The 12,451-nt window shown below is 40.9% G+C and overlaps 1 protein-coding gene across 7 annotated transcripts in view; it reads right to left on the reverse strand.

Moving 5' to 3' along the window:
- Positions 1-12,451, reverse strand: part of GOLGA4 (golgin A4) — a 54,775-nt gene that overhangs the window by 26,629 nt on the left and 15,695 nt on the right. For all 7 annotated transcript variants that reach the window (XM_083404627.1, XM_083404629.1, XM_083404626.1 and 4 more), the window contains 6 exons: positions 11,884-11,982; positions 10,965-11,103; positions 9,764-9,951; positions 8,674-8,757; positions 7,840-7,987; positions 1,012-1,190 (listed from right to left, as the gene is read on the reverse strand). In XM_083404627.1, the coding sequence (XP_083260753.1) occupies positions 1,012-1,190; positions 7,840-7,987; positions 8,674-8,757; positions 9,764-9,951; positions 10,965-11,103; positions 11,884-11,982 (837 nt within the window). The remainder of the gene's footprint in view (positions 1-1,011; positions 1,191-7,839; positions 7,988-8,673; positions 8,758-9,763; positions 9,952-10,964; positions 11,104-11,883; positions 11,983-12,451) is intronic.

The raw sequence follows: 12,451 nt of genomic DNA on the forward strand, positions 1-12,451 counted from the left end.
CATTACAACCTTAGTAATATATTTCTGGGTGTTGCCTAGCAGCCAGGTTCAACACAATACTACAGAATCCATATACCTTTTCTACCTTACAGAGATTCAAACAATTCCTATCCATATTTTGGTTCTGCAGCAGAGAAAGTGGCATGATTAAACACACAAATTCTTTTGTGTGTTAAACAAGGCTTTAATGGAACAGTGTAAAGCTGCAAGATTGATTTATTATCAGATTCTTAGTACAGTGGTACCTCGGGTTACAGGCGCTTCAGGTTACGCTTCAGGGTTGCGCACCATGCTGAACTCAGAAATACCGGAATGGGTTACTTCTGGGTTTTGGCGCTTGCGCATGCGCAGAACTGCCAAATCGCGACCTGCGTGTGCGCAGACAAGGCACTGTGGGTTGTGAACGTGCCTCCCGCACGGATCCTGCTGCAAAACCAACCCAAGGTTCCACTGTATAAAGGTAAAGGGACCCCTGACCATTAGGTCCAGTCGTGACCGACTCTGGGGTTGCAGCACTCATCTCGCTTTATTGGCCGAGGGAGCCGGCGTACAGCTTCCGGGTCATGTGGCCAGCATGACTAAGCTGCTTCTGGCGAACCAGAGCAGTGCACAGAAATGCCGTTTACCTTCCCGCTTACCTACTTGCACTTTGACATGCTTTCGAACTGCTAGGTTGGCAGGAGCAGGGACCAAGCAACGGGAGCTCGCCCCGTCGCGGGGATTTGAACCGCCGACCTTCTGATCAGCAAGTCCTAGGCTCTGTGGTTTAACCCACAGCACCACCCGCGTCCCGTTCCACTGTATACTGCACTTTTATTCACCCATACACCCCCCCCAACAAGGGAAGATTGAACTATGCCAGTATTAACATGATATATTCTGATTTCAATGTGAATTGCTACCTTATCTCTGCAGTTTACCTTACAGAAGATCTAGCATTTACCTTCATAATTTCAATGTGAATTGTTACCTTATCTCTGCAGTTTACCTTACAGAAGATCTAGCATTTACCTTCATAATATTAACCACCTCCTGCTTCACCCTTGTTAATTCCTGTTGAAGGCTCACACGCTCTTCCTCGCTTGCCTTTTCTACTGCCTTGATCCTTTCATCCATTTCTGCTTGCAGTTTCTTGCGTGCTTCTTCAGTCCTTTGGGCTGCACTGAGAGCCTTCTCAAGCTCTTCAAATGCTGCAGAAAACAAGAAAAAGAAGAGGTTATATGTATGGTTTAACATGGCAGAAACTCTAGACAAAGTAAAATTACCATATGTAGGCCATATTCTCACTGAATAACCTAGCTAAAGAGAAATCATGAAGTCAGCCTGGAAAGGCAATCGTTTACTATTATGTCAACAAAATAAAACTCAGAAATCAAGGGACTAGGCTCTGCTTCCTGCTTAGTGTCAAACATCTCCACCCTTAAAATAAATTGAACAAGAATATTGTATAGAAGAGGCAATTCAACAGAAATTCCCTTTTCACTCATGACTGCATAGCAATTCTCAGGAGTCTATAAGAATGTCTGGAATGCCTGCACTCGTGTAATCCTAACAGCAGCTTATTTGCATTAGAACCGTGAATAACTATACTGCCCTTTAACTTTTATACAGTTTCTTTAAACTTCATTACAGCTCAATTGGTGTCCTTGTTTTAGCTCTCTAGGAGACAGGTCAGAACACTACTTTCATCAGCACATAACACTAAATCCAACCATGGATAAGTGTGAACAAGCAAAAATCACAGCCACTTTGTTCCTCCTGTGAGCCTTTTGCACTACCAGAATCCAAGTCATGGTTTGCTTTGGCATTACATGCAAACCTAAGCCACAGGTTGTCGTTTCCAAAGAAACGATGAGTGATAAGCAAATAACAGCTGGTTACAACTCATAGTTTATTTGGAATGAGACAAACCATAAGCCTGGATTCACACATAATGCTAAACCAAATGGTGATTTAGCTCTCAGTATTACTGCGGCAACAGGAGGGAAGCAAAACAGCTGATATTTTTGCTCTGTGCATCAGCAAGCTTGCTCATGTCAACCTAAGCCACAGTCTGGCATAATGTTATATGTGAACCAAGTCGGGGCAGTGCATAATTAATATTGCAACTTGCTGATTATTTACTATGCATACGATTATATGCTGGTTTTCTCTTAGTCTTCCTTTTATGTAAATTTAGTTGGGGTCTTAGCTGCTTTGATTATCCCTTTTTAAGATAGAAAAGTGGAATGACGATTGTTTTAAATACATGAAAAATAATTTTATAATTAAAAAATGTTACGACTGAATGTTATGACTGAAGAATTTTTATCAATGTTGTTGTTTTGGCATAGTAAAATCCTCAAGTAGTGTGTGTGGGGGGGGGAATCAAGTTGCCACATTAGTTAAATTGTTAAAAAAGCTATTTGCATTCTTCTACATGGGGGGACTCTTCCATAAAGACACTTTGCAATAGAAAAATGATGCCGTTAACGCCCTTTGTGAAGGCTCTACCACATTAGCATGAGATTTGGCCCCGTGTGCCTTCCAGCACAGTTCAGAACATATTTATCAATCCCATTGTACTGAAATGTAGGTGCATTTCATATGTTCAGCACAAAGTACTAACATAAATAAGCATATACTAGTAACGGACAAATTTAGGAACTGCCATATTATCCAAACATTAACACTACCGCATTTAAAAATGTGGCACTGCCCATCTTCTCTGTCTTTTAATGAATTATCTATATTCAGTAGCATTGGCTGTTACTGGGCTATGGTTGCAAATGTCTAGCGCAGTGTCACAGCACTATCAAGGCTGCAATCCTATATTTGGGTGTAAGCTCCACTGAATTCAATGGGTCTTACTACTGAGTAGACACTCATAGAATGGTGCTAAATTTTATAAGGGGGAAAAGAAATGATTCAACATGAGAATGCTATTTTGGGTGGCAGCAGCGTGTCAACTGCAACGCACACTTTCCCCCTTAAGCTCTGATGGAGGATGAGCAATGAAACCTCATAGTGCAATAAATCACAATTTAAGGTGTCAAAGGGCTACCTTCTAAAAGGCAGAGTTCAAAAATGCACAGGCCATTTTATTTATTTATTTATTTTTAGCTTTGTGAAATGTAAAATGGGTGAAAAAGAAATACACATTCAGGCCCACAGGCAGGAAGAACAGAAACTTTCCAGTAAAGACTAGGAATGACTACTCAAATGCAGAAACCCAGCAACATGCAGCTGTATTACCATAAATACAAACACATGACACCAGGGAGAAAGCTACGCAAGCATGAAAACACAAAGAAGCGGCACTTCACAGAAACACATTCTGTTCTCTAAAAGTAAAATTTTATGCATCTCAGGCATCCTAACACATAAGCAGAAACACAACATTACTATTTGAGGTAGCTAATTCTAATACAAGGGGCAGGTGCCAGCTGCAAATGATTGTGTATACTCATGAAGTTACACAACCGGTGTCCATGTTAACCTTTTACTCACTCAGTGAGTCTGGTTAAACCAAAGCTATAAAACCAAATCGTAAAACAGAGGTGGGTTTTCGCCCCCATTATACTAGCATAGCTGTTTCAAAGTAATCAATGTGTGAGAATATTCTGCAATTTGCACTTGACAGGAAATCTAAGCAAGAGCTGTTTGACAGTGGAATGGGGTACTTCCAAAGTTGATGGGCTCCCCCTTCATTGGAGGTTTTTAAACAGAGGTTGGGTGGCAATTTGTCAGTGATTATTTAGCTGTGATCCCTGCACTGCACAAGGTTGGGCAAGATGACGCTTTGGTTCCCATCCAACTCTACAATTCTGTGTTTCTATTAATCTAAGTACACAATGATAAATCACTTCCACTGAACTGATCACATTGTAGCTTTCTGGGGCAAACATGAATGTTTTTCAAGGCAAATGCTAAAGGCTTTCCTAAGCAATGCCACCAATGCAATTGAAACTACGAGCCATAAACAATAGATGAGATGGTAAGCCAGAGTTCTTGACTGTGCTCCTTCAGACTGCAGGTGAGGACAGCAGAGATTTTTTAAAAAAAATTAAAAGATGTACTTTTAATTTAACTGCACTTGGTCCTTACTGCAATCAATGAAAAGGGTTAGGCACAACCCAAGTCCCAATCGTTCAACAGGAAATAGTCCTTATTGAAATTGCTACAAAAAGTTAAGTATAACTAACTCTCTAGACTAGATCCAACCCACTGACTTCAGTAGGGGGGAAACCTCACTGCCCCTCTCTCCACAGAAGAAAGCTGTGCCATGAAAAGTCATGCTTATCACCTAATCTGCTGTTTGTGAAAACTGTCATCACTTTTTTAAAGGAGTTTGTGATAAGGAAGAGGAGCGAAAGGAAGGGTTGAGCTTCACCTGAGCTAGCAAGCTTACATTCACATTCTCAAAAATGCATTTTGTGGGTTTCCACAAAATGGTCTATCTATGAAATAATCAGCTATAGAAGAATGGTATCTTTTACTGGTCCAACTCTGTTTTAAAGCAAGTTATCAAGCTGTTGAACGCAAGTTGAGCACACAGGTTCTCCATCAGTTATAGGGGATTTAAGATGAAGTATAAATTATCTGTTTTTATACATGAAAGCCTAGCTTCTCACCTTGCACTAACAAATAAAGATTCAGAGAAGGTTCAATGGACTTTTACCAGACAAAGAGATAGCTCATGGCTCAGAGTGTTTCAAGGAAAAATATCACATTTATTTGACTACTCTGTGGGATTCCATGGGATAAAAGACACATTACCAGGCTGCAGAATGTTGGCAACTGAATTGATGTTGCGCCAAAAAAGATGAAGGCAGCCATATACAAGAGTGTGTTGCATCATTATGAGCCACAGAGTGGTATTCTGTGAGATCAACAGCATATCCTTTTTCTCTAATGGAACTGGTGAAGGAAAATGATGAGCACAATTTGCAATTATTTTTAAAACACTCTTCATTTTTTTTTTAAAAAAGTGAAGTGCCAGCCATAAGCCAACTCCTTGCTTTTGCTCTGATGAAATACCTAGGTGTGGTTCAAAAGCTTGCAACAAATTTTCATAAACAACTAGAGTTGGTGCAATAAAAGCTATCTTTACCTCTTTCTTTTAAGTCTTTCATGCCATATTAACTGATGTCTTCAACTTATGGCACTATCTAGTGGTGAAAGCAGGAGAAAGCAGCATGGTACCAAATTATGCAGACTAAGAAATACTCATTTAGTCTGTCTCAACAAGTATGCAAGAAATGGAAGTGCAGAACTGTAACAAAAAAAATCATCTAGTCAAAACAACATTCTCTTACATTTAGGCAACCTGCACCAACAATGATTTTGAATAAGCACCTGAATATATAAAAGAGTTTCTTGTCTATGAATGAAATAGCTTTTATGCAAAGAAGGAAAACAATTACGAGGATTTATCTGAAATGGTTTTACATGGCCAAACACTGGCGAACCCTCACAATGTTTTGTGCAGAATATTTAATACTGGTATAATGCTAAAGTTTGAATTATGAGAAATTAATGTACAAGTTATTATAACATAACCGATTTCCAAGAACTGTAAAACAAGGCCAAATATTCCAAGGCATTAAGAGATTTAACTACCATACATTGAACTGAAGGCACTCACTTTAGTTATTGCCTGAGAAGCACAGAATTTACTTTCTAAAGCCCTCTGCAAGCAGCAGTTGAGTGATATAAGTAAGAGATCCCTTACCCCAATCCTGTTCATACAAGGCTTGGGAAAGGCACCATGATTCACTTATTGGCATGTGTGGATGCACAAAAATAAGATGCTTAGTGAGATTTTAACACAATACTTTCATTATTACAGAATGAAAAGCTGCAGTAATAATCTGACATATGAACTGAACTGTTATGGTTTTATTTCATTTAGTTTCAAAGCTTAGCATTCCAAGCATATTTTATTATATATATTTATTACAAGAATTGTTGCAATGACTTGCCCATCACATTTGAACACTGGTAACGCAATCCTACCTGCTGACTCACAAAAATCAAAACAAGTAGGACTTTGGCTTAAAGCGGTATCTTTGTGTCTCTCAACAACTTAGATATACAAGCATATCGAATGTTACCTATCCTTAATATTAAATAGATGCAATAACTCTGTAAAGTATTATCTAACCTTTTATATCAAAACAAAAAAATTGTAAAAGATAACATTTTGCATTCCATTCTGTTTATCTGCCATTTCCCCCACAATTAACTATTTCTGTTTAACAAGCGAAAAGAGAAATGCTAATTCTGGAGGTAGGATGTTGGATGTGTGGAGTGACTAAGAACACAGAAAATACAGGCATAAAACTGTACTGCTGCAAATATGAGCCATCCTCATGGCTGCACATTATCTCTTCCCATGAGCAATTTCTACTGCACTGTCAACACCGGTTAACAAACCATAATTACTTTGTAAATCATGGCTTGAAGTAGTTGCAATCCATGGTTATAGAAATATGATTTGGAATTACCCAGGGGTGGCCAACAGGTAGATCATGATCTACCGGTAGATCACTGGTAGATCACTGGCTCCCCCACAGAAACTCAACAACTTTGGCTCCCCTAGGAAAAGCTCAACAATTTTGAGCTGAACCCCCCAAAACGGAGGTAGATCACTGCCAGATTTTAATTCAGAAAGTAGATCGCAGCCTCTTGGGAGTTGGCCACCCCTGGTTACCTATAGCTTTAGTGCACATATAATGCATAACCATGGTTAATACAGGGAAGAGAAGGGAAGAGCTAAAGTGCTCTGGATGGAGAAGGCAAGAAAGTGCATTCATAAGGCTGCTTCCAATATGAAAAACATGGCTTGCAGATAGTCTGCACCAGGTCTCAAAAGACAGATCCTCCCGTTGTCCACATTTAGTGTCTAAAGGTAAAGGTAAAGGTAAAGGGACCCCTGACCATTAGGTCCAGTCGTGACCGACTCTGGGGTTGCGGCACTCATCTCGCTTTATTGGCCGAGGGAGCCGGCATTTGTCCGCAGACAGCTTCCGGGTCATGTGGCCAGCATGACTAGGCCGCTTCTGGCGAACCAGAGCAGCGCACGGAAACGCCGTTTACCTTCCCACCAGAGCGGTACCTATTTATCTACTTGCACTTTGACGTGCTTTCGAAATGCTAGGTTGCCAGGAGCTGGGACCAAGCAACAGGAGCTCACCCCGTCGTGGGGATTCGAACCGCGACCTTCTGATCGGCAAGTCCTAGGCTCTGTGGTTTAACCCACAGCGCCACCCGCGTCCCATTCAGTGTCTACATCAGGTCAGACTAACTAGCAGGAATGGAGTGTCTCTTTTTCATAGCATGTGACTTCATGCTTAAGCTATTGGTATGACTACTACTGAATGCCAAGAGTTTTAGCTGCTGTGTGGAACTTAGAAGTAAGGTGGCTCCTCATCACAGGACTTGCTGTCAAACTTACTGATCTAACTCCTTCAATTTGTAAGGCACTGCAGAAGCACATTATTCAAAATGAGGTGGCTTAAATCTATGTGGACCATCCTAGCCAGCTCTGATTCCATGATAGGGTTGAGCATTTTCCCCCTAAATGAGGAATGTTGGAACTGTTTTGTCTGCCAACTTATTGACTCTTTCATTTCTGTACAAGCAATTAAGGAAGGAGTAGAGCAAGGATGGCTGTAGGTTTCCACCAAGTTCCACAAGGCACTATCACTACCATTAGTCAAACAGTGTTGTTAATTTTGATGGGCCAGGGAAATGGTGTTAGTGTTAGTGTTGCGACAGTTAGTGACAAAGTGCAAACAAATGATGCCAAAGAAATGTTTCCTGCTTGGATAAGGAACAATCACCACAACTTCTTACCAGCTTTTTCAGACTTTTCCTTCTGTTCTTTTAACTCTTCCCCTTGCATAACCACCTGCTTGACGCGAGTACGCAACTGGGCAATTTCTTCCTCCTTCATTTCCAATGTTTCATGCATTTGCCGTTTGGTTTCTGCTATTACCATGCCCTATAAAATGGGTAATTACAGATAAGGAGGGTGCTGTGTGGAAACATACATACACACACTCATAAACAAGACATGGTTATTGTTATGCAACCTCCCCACCTCTTTGTTGCATTAGAAAAAAGTGCAGAAGCATTGTGAGGAAGAAAACACTACCGAGTACTGGACAAATATATAGCAACTATAACCAAGAGGATGGAAAGAGGATCTGGAGATTACTGGTGGAACTTTAAAAAAACCCAACCCTCAGACTCTGATTATGTGCATGCAGAGCCCCATATCTATGACAAGTCAAAGACCATGAAGAAGAGCAAACAGCAGGCTTAGATATGGACTTTGCTCCTCCCAGCAGAAAAGATATGCAATTTGTTCTGGAAGTTTCCTGTTAGAACAGTGTTGGAGGTGACAGCTGCAGGGGAGAAGGGAACTGGCAAAAGTTACCTCCCCTTCCTTCCAAGAAAAGGATTCTGCCCCTGGATCTAAAGCCTTCTGTGGATGGAAGGAGTTGCTCTGGTCACAGAAGAAAAAGTCTGCATCCCATTCTCTCTCTGCGTTGCTCTCTCATATATCCTCATTTTAGCAATTATTTTCAAGGCAGTCAGCAAAATAAATTCCATGCAATTTTTATGCCTGAATTAGCACTGTTCGCACAATACTTTAGGAATTTAAAAATAATCTATATTGCTTACTTTATCTTGCTCTAGCTGTTCTATCAAGTTCTTGGCGTCACGTAACTGAGTGATCAGCTTGGTCTTCTCAGCCATATGAAGATCCTAGGAGACAGGTTAAAATATAAGCAGTGTACCTATCTTGCAATAGCTCTCTTCCCCTCACCCACCAAAGCTTCACATTTGAGTATAGGGAACGACCATTTTGCATGTGATTGCTGATGCACACACCACTTTCAGCCCGGGAAGGGCATGAAACGGCACAGGCTTACATGTACCCTGCCAACGCATGCAATGACCTGGAAAGCAACCCCCATGGAAACAAGGAGTAGCCTGTATTTCTTACTTGAATCTATACTATCATTCAGCTCCCCACTGGAGAACATCAACACACACAACTCTGGGAATCCTCTGCATTAAGATACCTTTTGTTCCTTCTAAATGCTGGTTATATAGGGAGGAGGCTGAAAATATTTGTTTCCTTGTTGAAGTTATCCTGATATCAGACATTACAGACTTTGAGGGTATAAGCTTTACTTAAAACATTTATACGACGCTCTTTGCCCAAAAAGGCTCCTAGAGTTTCTTAAGGAATAATGTGGAGGCTACTATAAAACTCATTTAAAATTTTAATTTTCAGGCATACACTAGATTAAAAATAAAATACAATCAAGAGTAAAATATGTCCAGTTCCTCCTATTGTAACAAGGACTGCAGCCTTGCTCCCAATTGTGCATGAAATATCTCACTCTGCTGAAAATTTAAAGGACCATGTTTCCACTTCCGGAATAAAAACATCACTGCATGCTTATACGAAAATAAAAAACCCAACAAACCTACTTTGAAGTCTAATTAAGTTAGGTTAATAAACACACACAATTAGAAATGTGCAATTTAAGATATGCAGTTCTGGAAGGTCCTGACATATAGTCTACATCTTTTATTATTATTCCATTTAATAGAATTGAAACCATGTCTAGCCCTTACCTTGGGCATTCTGGAATTTTACAATATGTTTCAGGATGTGACATCTGGCATCTTTTGCTTTATCAGTTAAGCAAAGAAAATGTTGACCTTGTGTGAATTGATACACAAAGTCATTTTTCAGTACCTTTATTTTCTCTAGTTCCTGAAGTCTCTCATCCAGTTGTTCCTGAAGTGCCTCTTTTTCATTGGTTAGCTGTACCGAGCGCTCTTTATAGGAGCGGATTGTTTCTTTACATCGGTGGAGCAAGTTCTCTTGACGTTTCACTCGCTGAGTAAGAGCTTCTAGTGTTTTAGCAGAATCCCCATCACCACCTACATCAAACAGAAAATTATGTTTGGGCAATATAATTGCCTGGACAAAAAATGCTTGAATATCATGACTGAAGAAAGGTGTGAGGTAAGTAAAGTTTATATCCAAAATCCAAAGTCATTGGTTCCGTTACTGCAATAATTTCCGCTTGCACAACCGAACTCTGAACTCTCCTTCGCCCATATTTTCCCTAAATCTTGTCTGAAGGTTCTTCCTACCCTCTGGAGCAGATTTGGGGTTGCCGGAATACATAAAACAACCTTGCCTTCGATAGGAGAAATTTTAAAAAGAACAAAAGGGGGGGGGGGGGAGCCAGCAAAGCAAACCCCTGTCATGTAACTGAAAGGGAATATGCGGAGCTCTGATAAGCACATCTTACCTCAGCAACATCTTGCCCCTCCTCCCAGAGAGAAAGGGATGCGTGCAGGAGGAAAAGGAATTTCTGTTGTACAAGCATAAATTCTAATGGAACATGGGCACTGGATACTGGCCAATGTAAACTAAATAAATGAAGAATACTATTGTAGTGCTCTCATAGTAACATCGTCTGGAAGTACTTAAAATCCCCTGCATGTTCAGGAAGAGATCTTAACATCAATATTTTATCAACAATCTAAAAAGCAGCTGTAAAGCCCTACCAACACTGAACTGGAAATCTGTACAGTCATACCTTGGGATGAATATGCTTCAGGTTGAGCATTTTCGGGTTGTGCTCTGCGGCGACCCGGAAGTAAGAGAATGCGTTACTTCCGGGTTTCGCCACTTGCGCAGACGCTCAAAATGACATCATGCGCATGCGCAGGAAGCGGCGAAACGCAACCCGCACAAGCACTGATGCGTGTTATGTTCGCTTCAGGATGCGAACTGGGCTCTGGAATGGATCCCGTTCGCATCCAGAGGTACCACTGTATTAGGAAACATAGTTATTCGGTAGAACTTGATGAGATGAAAGCACAAGATTGTTAGTATCTTATTTTCAAGATATTTACACTCTTTTTCTACTACACCAACCTACCAGGACTCTCTGGTTGCACAGCATTCTCTGTGTTTAAATCTTTTGTTGGACTCTGAACTTCTGGTTGAGTCTGAACATTTGGATCAGGTAACTCAATACTTATTTGGCCATTCTGCAATCGTTGTTTCAGTAATGATACCTGCAAAAAGAACAAAGTAATATAATTGTTTATTCAGCTACTGTCTGACATTTCTTAACATATAATTAAAATGTTCACTTGGCTGCTGACAGGTGAACTACAGCATAATGTCAGACTTCTGAAAAGCTGCTGGCCCATTGCAGGCATATTGGTGAGACAGAAGCAGGCAGAGGAGGAAGACAAGGACAGGTGGGAGGGGCCCCCAGGAACAACTCTAAGAGGAGTGACAGGAGGTAGCACTGCGTGCAGGAGGTATCTGATTAGAGGTGTGATGTCACAGGGATGGAACACTCCTCTGTCAACCTGCTTGGTCCCTCCTCTGGATCCAGTTCTTCACCCCTTCCCCTGGATCAGGCACTGATTGGGGTCCCGAATTTCACCTCTCCCATCCTGCTAGGACTCTCCTAGTGACATCTAGCTCCAACTCCTCCCCAAGATCCCCTACATTAGATCTGCACAATGCTTGTGACAGTAAGATTCTGACATGTTTAAAATCTGGACAATTACATTCCCAACTATGCATTTGCCCAGGTAGTATAAATTTTGGTCCAAAATGCAGACCAAGCAGAAGTTTTCTCCATCCTCAATTTTTCCTCTCTCCTGAACCCATCAAAAAAACAATTGGGAAACTGACTTAGAAAGAATGAAACAGATAATTTAGACAGAATGAAAGATTATGCTCTCTCTTGGCAAAGCTAGTACACTCAGTGTGTAAGAAAAGACAAGTAACTGTTCTTCCAGGGTACTTTGGAAGCATCTCTCTTGACCAAACATAGATACCTGAGTCTGCAGGACACTGATGAGTTGATCCTTTTCTTCTAAAGATGCATCGAACTCTTCCTGAAGATGTTTTTTGGCCTGTTGATCCATCTGGAGTTCCTTAAATAGAACATACATTTTGCAAATATTTCTAATTGATAATAATAAAACCGCTTAATCAGGGGGTTATCCCTACATTGCAAGAAGGGTTCTCAAGCACACCATTCAGACAGGGAGATGTCCTGTAGTGCCCCACAGGGCTCCAGCTTGTCCCCCATTATATTCAATATCTATATGCAACTGCTGTGTGTTGAAATCAGATTTGGAGTGAATTGTCACCAATACACAGATAACACCTAAGTCTCCGTTTGTTCTACTTTGTTCTACCTGGGAGAGGCAGGTGAAGTACTAAACCCCTGCTTGGAGATAGTGATGGGCTGGATGTTGGCTGAAGAACTGAAAATGAATTCTGCAAAAGCAGAGGTCTGATGTGTTCTAAGGTCTCAAGTCCAGGAGGTTGCCTTTTCTGGACAGGGTTGCACTCCCCTGGAACTATTAGATCTGTAGCTTGGGGGCATTCCTGGATCTA

The sequence above is a fragment of the Podarcis tiliguerta genome (genome assembly GCF_965153285.1).
Source record: "Podarcis tiliguerta genome assembly, chromosome: 12".
NCBI classification, from domain to species: Eukaryota; Metazoa; Chordata; class Lepidosauria; order Squamata; family Lacertidae; genus Podarcis; species Podarcis tiliguerta.